Source organism: Heteronotia binoei, chromosome 3 (assembly GCF_032191835.1).
Source record: "Heteronotia binoei isolate CCM8104 ecotype False Entrance Well chromosome 3, APGP_CSIRO_Hbin_v1, whole genome shotgun sequence".
Classification (NCBI taxonomy): Eukaryota; Metazoa; Chordata; class Lepidosauria; order Squamata; family Gekkonidae; genus Heteronotia; species Heteronotia binoei.
In genome coordinates, this window is record NC_083225.1 from 134,100,608 (window position 1) to 134,123,364 (window position 22,757).

Below are 22,757 nucleotides of genomic sequence, written 5' to 3' on the forward strand. Positions count from 1 at the left end.
CTAGTTTTTTTCAGTGTTTTACAATCCACTTTTTTGTAGCTGTTTTCAGTTCACAATCTTACTGCATTGCTCTTGCTTCTGATCCAGTTGTCTACAAATAAAGCGCATGTAGCCTGTGGCACAATATTGTGTAATGTTCCTCTTTTCTAAGCCCATTGAAATCAGTGGTCTTAAGTCTGGAATAACTCTGTACATCACCAGTCATTTAAAACTAGTTTAGGCAGTTTCTGTCTTTGCCATCCACATCCTAGTCAACTATCACAAAAACCTGGTAGATTAAACTTTGTGTCTATGTTTTTAATTTTCCTAGACAGTAGCTATTCCATTTGCCTTCTGATAGCATGCTTAAAACCATTTTTTAAATGAGAGCCAGACATGATTAAATTAACACAGCTCTCTTTACTTCAGATTGGATTAGTTAGTAGGATTTAATGCCAGGTGTTCATGTGCTTTTTCAATAAGTGCAGTGTTTTCCCTTTATTCTAGGATATTTTAATAAACTGTAGAAGGGCTGCCACCTCTGTAGCTATTTGCCCTCCAATTCCATATTATCTTGCAGTTGGTTGCTCTGATAGTTCAGTAAGAATATATGATCGGCGAATGCTTGGGACAAGAGCAACAGGTAGGACAATACATACTATTGTAAAGTGATTTGTAGTTGAGCGCTACATTTGAATTTCATCACATCAACTTTTTAATGCGGCTGTTTATTAGAAAGAATAGTTTCTGTGTAGAGACTGGCTGGCAAAGCCCTTGATTATTTTATTTATTTGTGTGTGTATAATAACTTTTTCATAGTTTGAAAAAATCTGCAGTTCTTCTAGGGTTTGATTAAAAATGTTCATGTAATGTGGATTGAAAATTATTAAGGTGCAAACATTTATCAGTCACTGTATTGGTACTTTTAAACAGAAATTCTGGATAAAAATCTTCTAAATATAACTAAAAGAATAGTTGGGGTGTGATTCAGAGGCATACATGCAAACTGCACACTGTTCAAAGAACAGTTTCAGTTTTGGTGCAAGAAATGCTTAAAAATGTAACTTGGAAAGAAAAAGCTGCATTCCCCAAACAAGTTGCAAATTCCTATAAATTAACAGCCATCACATATGCATGCTGATTAAATCTTTTATAAGTTGCAACTGTTATCACTATTAAATGTTATCACTTTCAGCATAAAAATTCCTATTTTTATGTTGTATTGTAACTGTGCATAGCACTTCGCAGAGTAACTATAAAATGACAGGTCCCTGCCCTGAGGAACTTGCAGCATACAATTTGACATAGAAGAATGGAAGCAAAGATAAAATGGGGAAAGAAGAATAGGTGTTCCATTACACATTGATTAGGAGATGGAGGCTAAGGGCTTGTGATTTCAGTGATTAGTTGAGGACATAGTGTAAATAAAAGATCTTGGAGACGGATGTAGAATGTAATTTTCAATTACTTGGCAGTTTCCTAGGTATTATCATGAATTGTGCCTGAGGGGGTGGTATAGGATAGAATGTTTCTGTGCAGGGGGGTGGGGAGAGAGATTAATGTTAATACTGTGGGAACATTCTCTTATTGCATATTCAGTAGACTGAATTTCTACTGAATTTCTATTCAGTAGACTGAATTTCTATTAGTTAAAATACTCTCACTGTTGTCGGTGCTAAGTTTGAGTCCAGTGGCACCTTTAAGATGAACAATGTTTAATTCTGGCTATATGCCTGCATACTTCTTCATGCACATAAAAGCTTATACCCTGAATAAAACTTTGCTAGTCTTAAAAGTGCCACTGGGCTCAAACTTTGTTCTGTTGCTTCAGACCAACATGGCTACCCACATGAATCTGTTATCTGTACTGTGTATTCCCAGTAAGAAAATAAACAATCCTTGTGCAATTTCCCCCCTTATTTTTTACAATGTCTCCTTTCTTGATACTCAATTGTAGTGTTATCCAGTCTGATAAAGCATCACATCTGGCATGTGGCAGTGTTATTAGGCCTATTCAGAATGAAGGCAGAAAGAAATGCTGTCACTGTAAAATCCTTTGTTCGTTGTGGAACACCCCACACATATAGGCAGACAAGGAAACAAGTCAATGGACAGTCAATACATGCTTTTTTCAGTTTGCAAAATCTTTTGCAAAAAGTACCCTTCCTGTTTTGATTTAGTGTTTGAAAAGGATAGATAGGTTACATTGATTTGCATGTAGGAAATTAAAACTTCATTCATTTTTGTTTATGCAGGTAATTACGCAGGTCGGGGCACTACAGGTTTGGTTGCACGTTTTGTTCCTCCCCATCTCAACAACAAATCCTGCAGGGTAACATCCCTGTGCTACAGCGAAGATGGCCAAGAAATTCTTGTGAGTTATTCTTCAGACTACATATACTTGTTTGACCCCAAGGATGATACAGCTAGAGAACTTAAAGTTCCTTCTGCAGAAGAGAGAAGAGAAGAGGTGAGTGTGTGTTACCAATAAAATCTTAACACCAGAAATTAGGTATATTGAAACAGTTCTTAAGAAATATTATTTTTGGCAGGCAGGTGCCATATCTCTTAGTACCTTTTACTGTGTGTACTTGCTGCTTTTGCAAGAAAGCTTATTAAAACCCTTATGAAAATTGATTCAGAGATAGAAATTCATTGGAATAAAGGAAGTGGAGAAGTTTGCAAAGATCTGGGGAGCAGTGTGCTTGGGAGCTAAGGCTATGATGTGACCACCTAGAAAATACATATTGGATTATTAACCAATTTAAAGGTTTTCTAGAGGAGTAATTATTGACTCTGTAACCAACAAATAGAGTATTTGAATCTAAATACATTTGTGTGTTATTCAGTCCTCCATCTAGATATTATTGAAATAATTGAAGGAACTATAAGTCAACTTAAAATTTACTAAATAAAAATTATTTTTCAGTAATCTTATTAAGTTATAGTGGTAAAACCATGGTACAGCTGTTGGGCCCACGTCTTGGACTCATCCATTTTCCCTTCCTGCTCCCCTTCTCACACATTCCAGTTCTTTCGTGGTTCAATGAAATTGGAGCTTGCTGTGACATCTGAGTCAGAAAGAAATGATAGTTTATGTAAGCTGTGAATTGGAAAGAATGGTTTGAAGTGGATTTCCAGTTCATGGTTTGTTAGGGTATTACTGCAAGCCATATTTTCAGAGAACCAGGAAATTCAGAAGAGAATTGGAGTGTGTGAGATTAGGAATGCAGGCACAACATTGTTAAAAGACTATATTTATTATTTTCTTTGTATCAGAAAGAAGTATTTAAATAAATGTGACCTTAGTTTGTGTTCCTCTTAACATTTGCCTGTGGCAGTTAAACTTGGTCCTATTGATTAGTCAAAGCATTTGTCAAGACTTTACCAGTTAAAGTGCTTAAAGTTTATAGCCCTAATTTTGTTCGTAATGAATTAAAAAATTAACACTACTACTTTAGCAGCAGGATGATTTATTTATGATTTCCCGCTGGTCTTTTGACCATAATAAACTTGATTGGTATTGATTTATGATTTTCCTTTGGGGTGGTAAATAATATGCAAATTCTTCAAAAGCAAATTCATTTTTCACTGCTAAGCACAAAACTCTGGCTTGGTTGTTAGCATTGAGCAGAAGTGTGGGCAAGCATAAGAAATTAGCCTATTGTAGTGAACTACTTTTAGAGATCTGCAATAATATTTATTTATAGACATGTGGTCACTAAGCAGTATATACAACATTAAAAGTGTGCAAGCAAACCTGCTCATTAATGTACAATATCAAAGGGTGAACATAAAAGGAAGGAAGAAGAAAGGACATGTTTGAGCAATTATGGGAATACTTGTTGCATTATACTCTTTGCTGTTTGTTCATCCACTTAAATATAGCTCCTTGAGGTTATGAAGACAGTTTTATAAACAACATTCAAAAACCCTAAATAGTGTATCTGTATTTGAACAACAGTGTGAAAATGTACTGTTACAGCGGACATACTTTCATATAAATGACAGGAGTTATAGTTTATGTGTACATATTTGCCCATTGTGCACAAATTGTGCCTGTCCTTGATGGCGAGTAGAAAGGTCTTTAATCTTTTAAAGCACAGTGAAAATGCATTATTTTTTTGTAGGTAAGTGTATATGTTAGACAAGAAAGAAAATTCTTAATAGTTGCTCATTAAATCCTGATCAAGGTGGGAATCCTGTGGTATGCCATGATGTATTGGTATTCTGTATACTTTAACATTTAAACTGATGGTGAACAACTTCCATCTGTTTCATGCTGTGGCTGCAAAAGCTTGCTGGACAGGCTTACCGAAATGAAATTCTACTCTAGATATAGGAGCAGCCATGTTCTGATAACAGAATGTTTCCTTGAAGACAGAAATAGCAACATGAAGAGTTCATCTGGCACTGTTTGTAAGAATCCCTAAAACATGTTCCGCCCTACATTATATAAAGGGGAGACTGATGTTAACAAGCCATGTTTTTATTTATTCAAATACAAATCTGATGAAAGCATATGTAACCAGGTTATGAAATGTCTCCTTCAGTGTACCGCATACATTCTGCAAAACAAATAGCTGAAATTTAGTGACTAGGTAAATAAAAGTGTAAGAATTTTGGCTTTACTTTAATGTACTAAATCAATCCAATTTTATTAGCTGTGGGACTTGTGCATCATGAATGTCCATGTTTGTGTTTTTCTAGTTACAGCAACCTCCTGTCAAACGTTTGCGACTAAGGGGAGATTGGTCAGATACTGGACCAAGAGCAAGGCCTGAAAGTGAACGAGAAAGAGATGGTAAATTTAGTTTTTTCCCATCATTTCTGAGCTGAAATAATAATTGTTGTGTTATATCTGATATGCCTTATAGTCAGTGTCAGATGTTACTGTAATCTTGTGATTCTAGCCATTGACTGCATTGTTAAAGTCCAATTATAGGCTTACAGTGTAATACAAAATATTTCATACTGATGAGTATACTGATATAATGTAGCTGTGCCTGTACATTTTCAACTAATGTGGTCAAGAAGACAGAATTTGGCTACAATTACCCATGCTGGAGACTTTGGAGGATGGTAGAAGACAGGAGGCCTGGTGTGACTTTGTCCATGAGGTCACAGAGTCGGACTCGACTGTACGATTGAACAACAAAAATCCATGCTGTGGACACATCTGGGCTAGTCTACTGTAGTGTGCTTTACATGGGTCTGACACTGAAGATTGTTTGGAAGCATTAGATGGCACAAAATATGGCAGCTTGATTTGCTGACCCACATGAATAAAAGGGAATATATTTTCCAGTTTCAAGACAATTGCACTGGCTGTTTATTTCTGGGCCTAATTCACAATACTAATAACAGTGAAAGCTTTGTTATCCAGCACCTAAATATCCAGAGCACATGCTTAAGCAACATTGTTCAAAAGGCAAGCTCCTCAGGCCCCCCTCCCCCCAAATGCAAGAATTATACTCCTGTGTTTTGGGGCACTTTGGTCCTAGTATGTGCACATCCCACTCCCACTTCTCAACTAGGCAACTTGATGCCTCCAGCTGGTTCTTTGATTGACAGCCCATGCTGTCATCGTCAGGCATCTCCTTTCTCTTCAGCTTGCTTTTAGCAGCCTCATCACCCACCTACCTCAGCCACCATACTCCTCCCCATGTCTTTGGGAGAGGGGTAACCCCTATTCCTGCCTCTTTAGCCAGCTGACTTGATTCCCCCAACCACAGTTAAACTTCTGACAGGCAGTGCTGACCTCTGGTATCATCATAGGTTGCCTCCTTACTTCTCGGCCTTCCTTGCTTTTTGAGAGCCACCATGGTTTAGGAGGAAGAGTTCTGCAGGGGGCTGATATGACATTTCCAAGGGGCACTGTGTTTGATGGCCACAGTTCTCCAGGTGGAGATGGGCAGTCCAACAAACTTGAGTATCTGGTCCAGTTGATTTATGTACAGTCTCCATTTTCCACGAGTCTCACATAACAAGGTTTTTACTGTGTATAGTTTCCCCCTTTCCTTTTCTGTTTTCTGATAAAGAAAGGGGAAGATTATAAAAACAAGGTACAATTATACCCTAATTGACTTGGAAGATATTTTATAGCTCTTTATTTTACATTTAATTTTGCCCTTCAGTTTTTAATCTCATTTTTAAGCAGTTGTTTTCATTTTGTAGAGGCCTGAATAGGCAAGATTCCAATGCTTTTTCATGTAGTCGAGGCTCACAGGTATTGTGCAACTTTTGTTAAAAGCTTTATCATCTCTGCTTATGTACAGGGGAGCAGAGCCCTAATGTCTCATTAATGCAAAGAATGTCTGACATGTTGTCGAGGTGGTTTGAAGAAGCAAGTGAAGTTGCACAGAGCAGCCGAGGACGAGGAAGATCTCGGTCTAGAGGTGACTACGTTTAACACCCCCACAGTCTTCCATATGAAATATCAGTGAGATTGTTTTGTACTAGGAAGTGGAATTTAATAGATTTTTTAAAAGGTTGCAAACCTTTTAAAATCCTTTCTTGTTATGTACCGTGTTATGCAGTTCATTTATTTAGATAATAACTAGCAACATAGCAGTAAGTTCTTTGTTGCTAAGTTGATTGTTTTCTTCAAAGGTGGGACTAGTAGATCAGATGTCTCTGCTGCTTCTGGTGCTCTTGCAAGTATTGAAACAGAGGCCACAATGGAAGTGGATGGTCCAGAACAGCTTCAGTCATCATCCTCTACAGTGTCAGCACAAGCTCCCTCAACATCCTCCTCAACAGAAAGCCCCCCTTCTACTTCCTTCCTGTCATCACCTGACAATGAACAAAGACCTTCCTTGGAGACCCCTGTACCTCCTACACTCCATCAGTCTGGTATGTTAACTAAGTTTCACCCTTAGAATGTTTTAGGTATCTCATCTACCCAGGTTTGTTGAGTGTGTGGTATAACTGGAATGTGGATTTAATATAGCAATATTCAACTTAAGTTTTTATGTGGCTGTAAAGCAGTACATGTTTTCAGAGGGGGGCACTTCAGATGAAACTACAAATCCCTTAATAGTAAATACTAATTATTTCACTCAAAACTTCACTAGATGCTTCTGCAAAATTGGAGTTTGGCTGTAACTCACCACAACACAGCTAGTCATCAGTTGTGGTCTCCCCCCCCCCCCCAGCACAGAGTAATAGGGCTAGCACTAGGACTCTTCTCCAGATTTATAGACCAACTTGGGTGTTACGGGAATTATGCCTGAATTGCAACCTTTCCCCAGCAGTTTGGTGGGGATGTGCCCTGTCTGTCTGGGACTTGCCCAGTTGTTCTAACCATTATTATTTTGACTAAAACCTTTTTTGCTCAGATAATGTATTAAATCTGAAGTAACTCCATTTTATAACATGAACTATAACATTGCCCATGAAGATGGTTGTGCTGCACCCTAGGGAAAGTGGAAATACTGGGTCCAGCTCAATGTTTTGTTTTTACTTTGAATATCAGAACCTACTGACATATCACAAACTGCTTTTGAAAGTCAGTTCATTTCCTAAAGCAGCTTGGTTCGTGGCATGAGGATTAATGTTCAAGAATACACAATCAGTTGTTCTTTGTATTCCAGCTACTGCTAAACTAATGAGACATCTGTTCCTTGTGCTTCCTTGCACCAGGCTTTCCCCCATACTAGATATCCAAATGTTTTATTGATAGCAAGTACAAATAAAAAGCAAGAACCCAGGTAGATCTGCTGTCTCCTTTCAGATCTGAAACATTCTGTGCATAGAATGTAGAACTGTTGTGTTGCGTGTGGAATTTGTCCTGGATGAGTAGGACCCCCCCCTTCAATTTGGTTTAGCTTCCTTTCTCCACCTCTGTGTACATGTGCACCATTTCTCACTTGAATTGAGTATCTTTGACCTGGATCAGAGTCATTGATTGCAGAAAGCAACTAATAGCATTTTCACTAGGCAGGGAGAGACAGTTATATAGAATAGGAAAGAATGGAGGTTTGGGTTAAAGTAAACATAGGGAAGAAGAGGTGAAGGCTATAATTCACAGCTAGAAGGAAGTACTGATGATTATAGTAGTGGTCTCTTAGTTTTATTTAGACAGGTTGCAAGTTCTGATTTATATTCTTCATTGTTTTGATTGTAACTTCATATTAGATTATTTTAAATAGTGCAGTCCAGTTTATGCTAATGTCATGGCATAATCTAATTTATCAAGATGTGAACTTCCTTCAAGGCAGAAAGCCAGTATAGAACCGTAAAATACATTGCCTGCAGAGAGGTGATCTTTGCTTAGGGAAACTGGATAGACCTCTGTATGTATGAAAACTGTGCAGATGGTCTGTCTTAACTTCGGTTATGTGTATTTGGAAATAGTTGTATGTTGGGTATTTTTTGTGTAGGAAAATATCCTTAGATTTATCTAATGAAGCATTATGACTGAAAACTGGAGACTACCTGAGCCATTTAACATAACATAAAAGTATCTGCTGAGTGTTCAGAGATGCAGAGCAAACATTCTAATCTGCAGCAAATGGCTTTCTGGTTAAATGTGAAGGCGCTCTCAGAGCCAAACTTTAGACATGGCTGCTGCAAGGATTCCACTGCCATTTTAAAGTTGTTTTAAAATGATGTGAGGATCTGATCCTGATTGGACCCACAGAGTGGCACTCTTGTTCTCCCCTCCTGAGCCTTTTCATGTGCTGAAACTGCCGTTGGGGTTGGGATTGGGGATGCAGCAATTTCAGCACTTGATAAGATGCTGGATGTGGGCAAGAGTGCCTCAGTCCACCATGCTGAAATCCTGATCAGGATCCTCACAGCTTTTAGTTTGAATCACAGTATGCTTTGAATGTGAACATGTGGAACAAGATTAATGGATGCAGATGCCTTATTAAGAATTGTGCTTTGAAGATGTAGATTTTCCATCCTCCATCAACCTTACCAGTAAGTGTAGGTGTTGACCCCTGTTCCACAAGTTAAGGCATTTTATATAGTGCATGTTAATGTTCTGTCACCAGTCACAGTTGGGCACGGGCTGAAGTGAAAGCAAACATCAATTTAGCCCATGTTATAAGGCAAGAATAAGACATTTGATCATTTTGAAGATACTCTTATCCAGCACCCCACACTTCTCATATTGGCTTGCTCATTTCATTACCTGAATAGGGTGAAAAACAGCATATCTGAAATCAAGGGCTGGGTTCAAAGAGCTGCTTAAGCTCATTTCTTATTGAACTTTGGACTTTTCCTTTGATCAGAAGACTTCCTTGTGTCACAAACCGCGTTTGAAATGGCTTAGCTTGGTTTCTGAAGTTGCTTATCTTGTAGCATAGGGTGCTATTTCTTGAAGAAAAAGAAGCCTGAAGTTTACGGAACTAATTCCATGGTGGTTAGACCTCTGACCAAGGTTGTCTGGATTTTTCGAAGAAAAATGTTTAAATAGTTATATTTCTGCTCTCTTACTTTGATAGAGAACTCTTGGTCTACTTTTTAGATGTTCAAAATTAGATATCTGGTTTTTTTTAATCTTAAACTTAAAGCTCAAATTTAAGCTCAAACAATGAAGTTGGTTTTTTTAACATTTAAAATATACTCACTTAGCTATAATATGGAGTTACTCCTGATGGACACCAGATTTGTGAATGTGAGATACTCCTACATAGTTAATGCAAAGCAGTGTTTTCTTGAGGAGAGGGTAGTCACTATATGCTCAAAGCACCTTGATCTACAAAATGGACACTAACAGAGGTTTTTTTGTATTCCAGAAGGTTTTGTGCCTTTAGGAAAGGTACTCTTTAACTTATCCTGTTTGGAAGAATTGTGTCACTGGGAAGTTCTTGAAATTTCCCTTTTCATAAGCCCCATCTTGTGTGGTTTGTCCCCTCCCCTAAGCACTCCACTGGCCTCTTCTTAAATATGAAGCCTCAATAATGATAAGTGGGTATTGATAGGGCCCCAGGGCTGTCTGAAAGTAATTCTACTTGTACAATAGAGAATCTTGTACTTTTCTGGAATCCCATCCTCCTACTGTAGCTCCTGTAGCATATCCTACCATGGCCCCAGCCATCAGGGGCAGGTTTTTTGGAGGTTCAAAGGACTGCAGCAGGAAGGAAGAGATAGGAAAGCCCTGTTTTTTGAATGGACTTATGCTGAAGGTAGTCAGAATCCAGACTATTGCCATTCACTGTGTTGTGGCTGTTACAGCCAAATTTCTCTTTGGGACATGCAGCCCAAACAGCAAACCAGTTAAAGATTTTAAAGCAGTTTAATCACCCTATTTACTAAAGTCTTGCCATTTCAGCTTAAAGCAGTTGTTACTCAGACACAGAGTAAGTCCCTAAGTAAACAGTAAATATGAGAATGCTTTATATGCCCATATTAGTCAGACACCAGTTGATCTTCCTTAACAAAGAAAAGATAAAAGAAAACTTCCATCACCCTTTATTAAAATGGAAGAAAGTCACATTTTTTTCCTCTTATCAGTTTAGTCCCTATTTTATTGTTCGTCATTCATATCTCCCAGAAATAGTACTTTTCTTGATCCTGTTGACCAGATTATCAAAATTTGATGAGTTCAGCAAAATAAAAACTGAAGGTCAGGTCACATTATTAAGTTCTATACTGTACAAGGTCAGCTTGGTACAGAAGATATACTGCTTTTCATTTTTCTTTCATGACAGTATGTTTCTTGTCTACCTTTCAAAGGCTGCACTGTCATCTCAAATGTGTTTCTTAAGCATGAGTTTGCCACTCTGAGATAAGCTACTCTGTTTGCATAAGTTTAGATATTTTTACTCATTAAACAAAGATGTGTGATTTTTTTGAAGGGTAGGGTTGAAAATCCTCTTAGCTCAACAGAAACTTTGATGGCAACAACCACTTTCCTAAAAAAGAAAAAAAAAGTGACTTTTTAACATGTTGATCAGGCCTTTGATCTCCTTGCCTTCCATGTTAAACTCCATGTTAAAATCTTACATGAATTAATGTGTTCAGGAAGGAACCACCCATTAAATCACAAATACCAGTTCATGTGGGTCATACCAGCTTAGCTTTTTTTTTTTAAAGTTACTTTACATAATTGCTTCAGTGTTTGGGAGATTGGTGGAGGCTCCAAGCATGAGAAGTGAGCTTCATAATTCACATAATTTTTAAAAGGATACATTCAGATAAAGCATGCTTTATTTTCATGCATATCATTACTGAGTATTAGTAATCTGCTTTTTCAAAAGAATTTTGCTGCTTTTATTCCTCTATTCAATATTATCTCGCTCTTTAGTCTTTATGTTCTTTTTATCCTATGTTCTATGCCTGTTTCTTTTTACACCCTTTTTTTCCTGTCTGTCAGAATTAATGGCGCCAGAGTTAGCTATACTCCGTAGGGGCCTGCAGCGGCTGAGGCTTAAGAAGGCTGAACAGCAGAGACAGCGAGAGATAGCTGAGGGTTCAGCACAACAGTCTTCCAGCTCTGATCAGTCTTCCCCTAAGGGCTCCTCACAGGACCCTCAGCCTACAGGTTGTCATTTGTCAAGGTTTATTAAGCAGCTGGTGTAGTTACTTAGTTTGTGCTGCTGTTGTTTGCTCAAATGCTTCCCATCAAGAACAAAATAATGCAGTTGCTGCTTGACTGTTCTTCGCATTTGGTGCTGTTTATCATCACTCTGTTATAGAGGTACTAATAACTGGCTGCATCATTCCTTATTTCTTTAACACTTTTGTATTCTAAAATCAACACACAAATATGATGTGATCAATACGATGGACTGCTTCAGTATACAGAATTGTAGGATTAAGGGCCAGCTATTCCAATCTAATGTGTTATTTCAACTGAAATAATTTCCTATAATATGATTTTCTTGCTTTACCTATTGTAGTAGTTTTTATGGAAGAGGTGAACATCACCTGCAATGAAGGGGGATGTTTAAATGGCCCTTTCAGATAAGAAGAAGAAGACTGCAGATTTATACCTCACCCTTCTCTCTGAACCAGAGACTCAGAGTGGCTTAGAATCTCCTATATCAGGGGTGGCCAACAGTAGCTCTCCAGATTTTTTTTTGGGACTGATGAAAGTTGTAGGCAAAAAACATCTGGAGAGCTACCGTTGGCCACCCCTGTCCTATATCTTCCCCCCCCCAAACACACACACACACACAATAGACACCCTGTGAGGTGGGTGGGGCTGAGAGGGCTCTCACAGCAGCTGCCCTTTCAAGGACAGCTCCTGCGATAGCTATGGCTGACCCAAGGCCATCCCAGCAGGTGCAAGTGGAGGAGTGGGGAATCAAACCTAGTCCTCCCAGATAAGAGTCCACACACTTAACCACTACACCAAACTGGCTCTCCTCCAAATGGAGCAGTGCATGATTTTTTATAAATTTGTATATAGGCCACTCATTTCTGGGCTACTTAAGGGTTCATCATTTTAAAAAGTATAAGTGGCTTTTATATTGAACACAGTTAGCCCCAGACTTATGTGCTTAAATGGGGAAGGTAGATCTTGATCTCAATTTTTTGTTATGACCCACAACTCATAAGTTAGAATAGGCAACAGAGTTTTAGAACAGAATGACTCCATTTTGAGGGGCATAAAGCAAAATGGTGGTCTGTGATAAAATAGATTTTTTCCTTTGTTAAATTATATTTCCATATAACTTGCTAGTTAATAAACTGCATCTAATATGCTAAATATAGGTGCATGGCAGGGGCAGGGATGGGTTGTGTACCTTTGATGACAAGTGATTCCTAGAGAAGACTGATAACACATTTGGGTTTTCCCCTATGGCCTTTTTGGTATTTCTTTCAGAGTGGCAACAGAAAAATGGGAGCCCCATTTGTAGCCCTAGTGCATTGTAAAAGGAAGTCTGTAGTTCTCTTGTAGTTATTCTTAATGATTGGTGTTGCCAACTCTTGTAGATAGGTATGTTAAGAGATTGCAAAGCAACAATGGCCCATTCATGAATTTAAGAAAGAAAAGTCCGTCTGATTGCTGTAACCCTTTATGTCAGAAGCAAACAGCAAGGTCTAAGTTTTACTTCCCTCCAGGATATAAGATTTATATGTACTCATGTAATGAAGCAACATTTCAGGCCTCACATGTGAGAAATAGGCCTTAGTGCTTAAAACTCCATGCTAGTACGCTCTCCTTATTTCAGTGTCTGCTTTAAACAGTGGGTAGATAGATTGCACAAGCCATGCATATTTTGAGGTGAAAATGAAGGTCCGTTGTGAGAGAACAAGCACATGGGGGTTATCAGTTTCCAGCCCACCTTCACTGCATCCCTGTGCCATGATGGCATAGATCCCTGATGCTTATTAATGGATTTTCAAGAATAGTAGTGACTACAGTAAGAAGGGGAACTGAAAAAGCCCCAGTACATGTACACTGTCCTTAGTAATTTGGATCCAAGCCTTTGTATAGAGGAAACTTTTTCTTATTATATATCGTTGTTTTCTTTATAATCAGAAAATTGTTTTTAAAATGTGACCAGAATCTCTTTAAATGTATTATTTTAAATGGGAGTATTATAGAAGTCTCTAGCTCTGTGGTTAAACAAATGAAACACAAGTACTATAGTGGAATTGAGTTTAAGACTCCAACTTACAGTTTTCCATTCATATTTTCTAAATCCTGGCCATATATTGGCATTTGTTTTGTCCTAAAGAATAACACAGTCTGGAATAGCACAACACAAGACCCACAGCAGGATTTTGCCCTGTTCAACTTCTAATAATACACAACTTTATCAGAATGTAATTGTCATTCAGGGGAACATGGAGAGAAGGCAGCAAGCTACAGGATTCCATCCTCTTTCCATTTCCATCTTCCCTTTCAGTATTTTTGTTTCCTAACTTATTGAGTCTTTAAGGTGCCTAGTCTGTCTAGAATTTTCTGGAAGAGCTTTTTTTGTAAAACCTAAAAGGGGAGAGGAGCTGGCCCATTTGTTGCCCCTTTCTACCTCTATATCCTTGCAGTGCATGTTAGGAAGTATTTATATGTCATTGTTTTCAGAACTATATGCAGTTTGCAAAATGAATTTAAATTATCAATGTAGTGTCATTGGATGAACAGACAATAGATTGCTAACTGGTTAGCAGCTCCTGTGCATATCCAGGCCATTGGTATATTGTAGAAGGATATACATGTCCATGTGTGGGGTGGAGGGGGTCAGTGCCTGTTTCTCTGTTGAATCATGAAGGGTTGAAAGAAACCCTAGAATCAGAATAGTTGATTTTATAGCCCACACCCATGTTACTTAAGGGTAATGTTGGAGAAGCAGACCACCTATCTAGGATCTTTGCCATGGTACATAACATTTATTTATTTACATCATTTCTATCCCACTATGTCTCTCCCCACCACATCCCTCCCTCAGAGGCAACATTTTCCCTCTGTTTTCATTTCCCTGTCTGACTGAGCTGTCCTAGTAATATGTTTTCTTCTTTTTTTAAAAAAAATCTCTGGCTGTCCCACTCCGTCACAGTATAATATTTTGGCTGTTTGCTCAGTCCAGGAAGCTGAAGGAAGGATTGGGAGCCCCCTTTAACTTAAATGGCAATTGAGACCTTTTTATATTCCAAATTGACCATATAGAGGAGAAATTGACAACACAGAGTGGAAAGATCAGGTGAAACCAGGGTAAAATTTCTGAAGTAACTCAATATAGATAACTCTGTAGTAAAATCAGTTCATGCACAGACTACAGTTCATATGTTTCAGGCTAAATAGTCTCTTAACAGTAACTTAAATCTTTATTTTGAGCTGCTTTTTTCCAGTGTTTTCCTCAAACACTTTCTTTGAGTAATTTCTAACTTATTTGGTTTCCAGAAGGCTGGTACACTCTTTCCAGTACCCAAATTCTTTACACCAGTACTTGTCTTGAGGTTATAACCGACTCTAAAGGCAGTTTCTAACCACACCAGACCAGGGATCACCTTGTTTAGACTGGGTAGAGAAATTCCTTCTCTCACTAGAAGATCTATCCTCTTTCCTTGGCCTGAATAGGAGTCTCCATCTAACTACCCACTCATCCGTACCAATTTTGCCCAGTTCTCCTGTTTGTGTTAAACTGCTCTCAATCCAAAACTGTCAGCACTCAGTTCTTCTCAGCTGAAATCAGACTGCCTTCTCCTCAGCATCCAGTTCAGAAATTTTTCTCTACTCAGGTGATGCTAATCAATCAGATCTCTTGGAACAGCCTGTCATTCAAGGCTGTCTGGCTCTATGAAGAATTAAACCTTCACAGTCTTTTACCTACTTGTATAGCACTTCTAAGCTTTTAAAAGTGCAGTCCATCACACCCACCATACTCCTCAGTGGGGACTCAAAGCAGCTTATATTGTTCTCGTCTCAATTTAGTTGTTTTTAAGATGCTGTATCTTTGTGAATTGATGACCTTGCATACTTATCAGAGCAGAATACTCAGCATGTGGGCACCAAATAAGCTCCTGTCACCTGCATGTAGCCCACTGTGAAAGTATCTACATTCATGTGTTGCACTGAAGTTTTTGTGTTCTATGAAATATGTTCATACTTAGATCTGTAAAACAGAACAAATATTAATATATATATATATATATATTCAAAGTATTGTCTGGGTGTATGTCTTCAAGATACATTCAGCATAGTTTAAATTGTTAAACATGTTTCTCAGAAACATCTCTGATTATTATATTTAGACAATAGTTTTTTGTGGGGGGGGGTTTAAATGATAAATGAATATCTGCATGGAATGGCACCCACTGATTATGAAGAAAAGCTTCTAACTTTCCCTGATATTTTTAGGTCTTCCCCAAAGAGTTGAAAAATAATTGTAGCTAATATGCAAGCATTTATCTTTGTGTAGGCTCCTTCCGAGATTCTAAAAGAGCAAGAGCTGTATTGTTATAACCACTTTAGTAGCCAAATTGCTTTTATAATTATTATCTGTTTATATAATGTGCCAGGGTCACACTTAAAAATGCTTTGTTTTCAGATGATGAAAAGATGAGTCCACGGACAGGAACAGGTGAACCTGTTTTAAGTTTACATTATAGTACAGAAGGAACAACTACAAGCACAATAAAGCTAGACTTCACAGATGAGTGGTAAGAGCTGACTGCTTTCTCTAATGTAAGCCATGTCTTCTGTCATTGTAGCAATTTTACTTTTTTTGTCTTTATGGCTGTCTTTTACTGCACTGTAGTAATAATCTGATTAGGGAAGAGATACTGCATTAGAATAGTGAAAGGAACATATGGTGAGTTCAGTTTTTACAAAATGTACCTGCTCCATGAGTAAAATCTTTAAGGAAGGGACATGTGAAAATTGTGAAGGGGGCAGTCATTGTAAATCTTTTTTTATTTCTTGTACTAATATACTTTGGGTTTAGTAAGTTTGGGGAAAGTACTTTTTACTGAACACATAACTGTTTTACAGTTTGCTGCCGTAATATGCAATGGTGGCCCCTAGTTTAGTTGATTTGAAAAGGCGATTAAACAAATCCATGATCTATTGATAGCTATTCACTATTATGCATAAATGCAGCCTCCATGTTCCAAGGTGGCATACATCTGGATACTGTGGTAGGGAAGCAACAAGGGGAAGCTTTGTTTCCATGCCCTGCTTTTAGGTGTTGTGGTCAATCACTGTGCATACTGGATTAAATGGAAATTTGGTGTAATCAAAGAAGCCTGTTGATATGGTAAGATGATATGCAGGCTGTCATCTGAAACTCTCATCTTTACTAAAGTTTGCTGTGTACCTTTTTTCTATTTTATGACATGATTTTAAAAAGTAGTAAAATCAGTGCACACTATCAGGCCAAAGAAACTACTAACCCTGATTAAATGCATAGATTATTATTAGGGTTTGTAGAATCTTTCGGGCTCAAGTGCCGTGTTCTACTGGAGAAAGTTCTTCCCACTCAATGCACAGCAGCCAAGAAGGTCAGAGCGCCTGCTCCGGCTGCAACACCACTGAGGATGTTCTCCGCAGCTGAGAACGAAACATCTGGAAGAACTTTCTCCAGTAGAACACGGCACTTGAGCCCGAAAGATTCTACAAACCCTAATGATGTTACCAGCCGTGAAAACCTGAAATCTTTGATAGCATAGATTATTTATTGAGAGACTCTATATGTTGCCTCTACAGATACTTGATCAAGTCTAGCTCTCGTTCCATGTAAAAACAATGCCATGAAATAATAAAAAACAACATAAATTATCATTAAAAGTTATCATATATTTTCAACATGTATTATCAGTATCAACATAATTATCAGTATATAAGCCATTATAAAAAGGCCAGGGTTATAAAAAAAGCATAAACACTGAGAACAGTTTTAAAAATTCATTAAACTGTTCTCAGACTAGAAACCTGGTATCTAGTTGCTGTCCACCTCACCTTTGCAGATTGGGTGAAGAGACACAGAGAGCTGGTCTTGGGAGCTGGATCTTACAATACAGTAGGAAGTAATCCAGTACTCTAAAGGTCCCGTTGAAGGCATTAAAAAGTAAGAACCAACACTTCATTTTTAGTCTGTAAACAAACAGGCAGTGAGAGCAGATCTTTCAGTACAAGGGTGATATGAAGCCAACTGTATTCTGGCTGCCACATTTTGAATCATCTGACTTTGGGTGAAGACATTATAGTAATCTAACCTGGGTATGATAAGAGCATGGATTACTACGGCCAAATTCAGCTTTTCCAGGAATGTCCGTTGCTGGTGTATCAGCTGGAGCTGATGAAAGGTGCTACATATGAAGTAGACCTGAGCTTCCAACTGCCTCCCTTCCAAGTGCAACCCCCTCCAGCACAGGCTGACCCCGTTGTTATCAAGTGGTTTTTCCACTGACCAACAGCATTTTAGTACTGTTTGCATGGAACTTCAGTTTATTGGCCCTCATCAATCCCATTACATTCCTGCCAGGACCTTCAGAGATCCACATAATTAAGTTGATAGGGAGGAACAGAACTAGGCATCATTTGCCTGTTTATGAAATTTCAAGCCTCTGTGTCTCTCAGTGGTTTCATGTAAATGGGAGTCAAGGTGGAAGGGACATTCATGGTGTAAATGTTGCAGGGTTGAGCATGTATTGTGATTTTATAAATATGACTGAAAGGTAATTAGGTAGATTTTGCAAAAGGTTTCTGAAAATTGTCCTAAAATGTCTTTTAGTTCAGGGCTGTCAAACTTATTTGTTATGAGGGCTGAGTCTAAAATAAATGAGACCTTGTCAGGCTGGGCCATGTATGTCATAAAATGTAATGTAATTTATAAAGGACACAGACAAACACAATTAAAGGTTTTTTAAAAACTTAAAACATAATTAAAGCATTAGCACTTGGTCTTAAAGATACGTTATTTGTATCTCTCTCATGGGATCCAGTGGGCTGGGCAAAGGAAGTTCTGGCTCTTTCCTTCCTTCCCCAGGGGACTAGGACGGGGAGGAGCCTCAGCCAATATAAGGAAGAGAGGCTTGGCTCAGTAGTTCTGCTGTGCGATTGAGAGAGCCTGGCAAAGCAAGCTATCCCTCCCCCCCTTCCTCCTCAGCAAATGGAGAAAATAGAGGCTTTGCTCTGTAGCTCCTGTGTGATTGAGCAAGCCTGGCAAAGCAAGCTGTGATGAAGAAGAAAGCAAGAGAGAGGGAGAAGGAAGCAGAGACAGCTAGTTGCTTGGGGCACTGATAGGAGCCCTCTGGGGGCCTGATTTGACCCCCAGGCCACATGTTTGACATCCCACATGTTTTGGTTGGCTTTTACAAATGTCAGTGAACCTTTAAAGGTTATTAGAAGCAGCAGTAAAATTGTCCTGTTTTTGTAGTTTTCATGCTGCATGTTTCTCTCTTTTTGCATGGTCTTGTTGGTAGGAGCAGCACAGCTTCAAGTTCCAGAGGTAGTGGAAGTCACAGCAAGCCTGAAGGTCAGGAAGAATCCCTGAGAACCCAGAGCTCAGAGGCGCCAACACCAGAGAGTGAAGAATCAAGTAAGATGTGAAGTTATAGCTATAGCAAGGTCCATATTCTACTTTTATGTCTTTGAACATTAAAGCATGTTTGTGTCTACAAGAACAAAGTTTGAGCCCAGTGAGACCTACAAAGTTTAATTCTGGGCATGCACACAAAAGCTTATAGCTAGAATTAAACTTTGCTGATCTTAAAGGGAGCACTGGACCTCAAACTTTGTTCTGTTGCTTAAGACCAACATGGTTACCCACCTGAATCTGTGCCTACCATGTATAAGATAAACTTTTCAACCTGATACAATGTTCAGGCAAAACTAGACCCATTAGGGGGTAGGGTTGCAGTAACCTAGTGGAATTATTTATTTCCTTTATTTTACAAAATGTTTCTGCCCTCACATTGGCTGACAAGGCAGCTGAATTGATGTCTGTTGCACTAGCAGAGCCTAATGTCATATTACAAAGTGCTTTTGAAAGTATTCTTAGGTACAGAAGTAACTTGTCATGTGGTATGGGATTTTTTTAAAAAGTTGAAAAATAAGTCAAAAGTACTTTTAGGCTCATGGAACTGATTTCATGGCTCTTTTTCATCTCGGCTTCAGTCTCCTGTAACCAAGAAAACCATCGATTTCAGATCCATATAAAATGGTATTATAAAATATTAGTCTCTCATAGTTAATAACAGGTGATAAATATTGATAATGTTAAAAACCTTTTAAAATGCAAGCCATTTAGGGTGGGATCCAGCACTACATTTCCACAGGTGTAAAGCCTTCCTTGGAGGAGCAGAATCTCAGGAGGCATTTCAGGCTACTGAAGAAGGGTGGCGCTATGAAACTTGTCCTCCAAGAGCTGAAGTCCTTATGCCTGTGGAAGTGGAATCCAACCCATCCAATGCTTTTCAAAGGAGGGTTGGATTAGATCCTACAGATCTGTTCCATTAAAGGCAGTGCTTTCATCCAGCACGATGAGCCTTTTGCCTCTGTGGGATGCTCCTTTCACTTGAGGGAAATGCTGCTGTTATCAGAATCGTTCTGTGGGATCCCATCCATTGAGTTGCATGAGTTATGTTAATTCAAAAAATGACTAGAGATAGTTTTATGAATATTGGTATCTCTCAGTTCTGCATACAATTGACCAGTAGATTTCAACTACTTAGGCTTATCATATTACTTATCTGCAGTGTGCTATGTGTAAATTGTCAAAAGTTATTAGCATAAGTAGTTGGAATCAGGCAGTTTTCTTTTTCATTCCTCTTATTTCACATTTAAGATGTGGATGATTGATATATTATAGAAGTTTTTAATTTTTTGAGGTCATTCCTTGATGATGCAGCATATTTTTTCTAGGCTACCAAGTTTTTTGTTAACCATTTTAACATACTTTTAATACTGAATTTCAGGAGTCCTTGAAGAATCACATGAGGATATTACAAATGTTGAAGAGCTGATACTTACAAGTGAAACTGTTGGAACACCACATTCAGGTATGTTACACATTAGTGTACAATACTTTTGTCCATGTCCTTTAGGTTTGTCATTTCTAGCTACATTTATTAGTTATATGTACCTCTATTAATATTATTTTGTACATAAAAGTACAAATCAGCATGATAACTTAGCAGATTTTTATTGTTCTATCAGATGATGCATCTGACCAGCCTGAGACTAGTATGGAACAAAGAGATGATTCTCATCTGGACATAAACACTCCCCTGGAATCTGGAAGATTATCAAACAAAGATGCTGAAGAGCAAGAAAGTCTGATTCAGCAAAGTAGAGAGTCTGCTGCCAACCTAAATAATACAAATCATGAACCTCAATCCCGGCCTGATTCCTCAGGACTTGCTTCTCATGAAGAATCATCCACAAGGAGTTCTGTTTTCCAGGAAACTGATGATAGTGATGATGACCCTGTGCTGATACCTGGTGCAAGGTATCGTGGAGGAGCAGGCCACAGGTTGGTATTGCAGTATACCTTCCCTCCACCATCCCTTGGCAATTTTGTTTGAGGAGAACATGGGAACTCATGCTAAGCTTCTTGCTGCAGAGCCACGTGCATCTTTCTGGCAACTTGCAATATACTTATGGGCATGAAGAACTGTTCTTTTATTTAACTGACTTCTGCTAGATCTGTAGCTGTGGTTGGGCATTTTTAATTATCAGTGCATTGCCTCTTCTTAAAAAATTGTTTTTAGAATATGAACTATATTTGCTTATGTTTCTGCATATTTTTAATTTGTCATGTGGGTCTTACATGGCATGGATTTATAAATTGTTTACCCATGTATTCTCTGTGGCATGTCTGCATGATAAGTGTACACAAAGGATTTTTCACCATGATTTTTTTTACACTTGTGGATTGGATTTAAGAGCCTGAGTGTCGTCTGGAAGTTTTGCAAGGCTTTTTCTTCATTTAGATCTACTATTAGTGCCTAATAGAAAATTGATAGTATATAGGGATCTTGCTTACTTTAAAATGTTCCTGGTTTTATACTTGTCCAGGCTGCTGCGTCCCACCCGGGCTCATGGTGGCTCGACCTTGCCCCACCCTGTACCCATTGGCCGAGAGCGGCCGCGGCGCAGCCAGACAGCTGGCAGCTCTGCCCCCGGTGCCCCCGGGCTCATCTACCTGCAGTGCCTTCACTGGATGATGTGGGGGCTGGTTGGAGAGGCCGTCTGTCCGGGGCCTGCCGCCCCGCCGCAGAGTTGTCCCTGGGCCATGACCCCACCCCATTGGCCCGATGTGACTGTGACCAGCATGGCCCGACCCAAGAGCACCAGAGCCGCAGGCAGTGGATGACGGATGGGCCTAATGAGGCTGCCAGAATGAGCGTGCCCACTGGGACAGGTGTGCCCCACCCCACGGTCTTGCCCGAGGGCGGGGCTCATGAAGGGGGCTTCAGGAGGGGGCGGGAGGAGTCCGTTCAGAGGGAGGAATTAGCCAATGGGGGGTGGGATGTTGGTGGACAGGAGAACATAGGAGGAGAAGGGGGCGGAGAGCTGGGGCACGGAGGTGTGTGAGATAAAAGGGAGCAACGCTATTTATTTTATTTATTACGTTAAGCTTATATCCCACCCTCTCCACAAGCGGACTCAAGGCAGCTCACAACATCACATTACATCCATTAAAAACCAATAAAACATAATTACATATTTAAATTATTTAAAACATTTCATGGTGCTGTATTAACGCTGACAGCCAAGGAGGAAAAAAGAGCAGAGAGCAGCAGGTGAACACAGAGAGAGTGCCTGACTCTGTGGAGGAGGCGGTGGCGTGAAGTAGCACCCACCCTCCTCCACTTTCTGAGGCCACAAGTGCCCTTTGGCCTCCCTTTGTCCCGTCACAGACATCCTGTGGGGCGGGGCCAGCAGGGGGGTCCCCCACGATACATTTATTTATTTACTTTCCATTTATATCCCGCCCATTCCAAACGGACTCAGGGCGGCTAACAATAATATAAAAACCAACACCTCAATTTCAAATATAAAACAATAAGACAATCAATTCTAATTTAAAACAATTTAAAACAAAGTATTGGTGCTATACAGAGTATACAATTTATCTGTTGGTGGTCCTTCTGGTGGAGTTGCCCAGTAGCATAAAAGTAGCAGCCTTCTCCCCTAGTTGTTATAGACCTGTTTTAAAAGTTCAGCATTGGTGCTGCCACTGAGAAGGCCCTGGCCCGTGTAACGCCCAGTCTGGCCTCCCTTGGTCCGGGGATGGACAATAGATTTTTAGTTCCTGAACACAGTGCTCTCTGGGGAACATATGGGGAAAGGCGGTCCCTTAGATAGACAGGTCCTCGGCCATATAGGGCTTTGAAGGTCTATACCAGAACTTTGAAACAGACTCGGA

General features: G+C 39.2%; 1 protein-coding gene across 5 annotated transcripts in view; it reads left to right on the forward strand.

Moving 5' to 3' along the window:
• DCAF6 (DDB1 and CUL4 associated factor 6) overlaps nt 1-22,757 on the forward strand; it is a 57,256-nt gene that overhangs the window by 18,533 nt on the left and 15,966 nt on the right. For 3 of the 5 annotated variants that reach the window (XM_060234483.1, XM_060234484.1, XM_060234487.1), the window contains exons 6-15: nt 487-622; nt 2,235-2,449; nt 4,690-4,783; nt 6,258-6,377; nt 6,592-6,834; nt 11,309-11,476; nt 15,933-16,044; nt 18,808-18,923; nt 20,302-20,385; nt 20,543-20,858. In XM_060234483.1, coding sequence (XP_060090466.1) covers nt 487-622; nt 2,235-2,449; nt 4,690-4,783; nt 6,258-6,377; nt 6,592-6,834; nt 11,309-11,476; nt 15,933-16,044; nt 18,808-18,923; nt 20,302-20,385; nt 20,543-20,858 — 1,604 coding nt within the window. The remainder of the gene's footprint in view (nt 1-486; nt 623-2,234; nt 2,450-4,689; nt 4,784-6,257; nt 6,378-6,591; nt 6,835-11,308; nt 11,477-15,932; nt 16,045-18,807; nt 18,924-20,301; nt 20,386-20,542; nt 20,859-22,757) is intronic. The other 2 variants (XM_060234486.1, XM_060234485.1) reach the window with 1 other exon arrangement.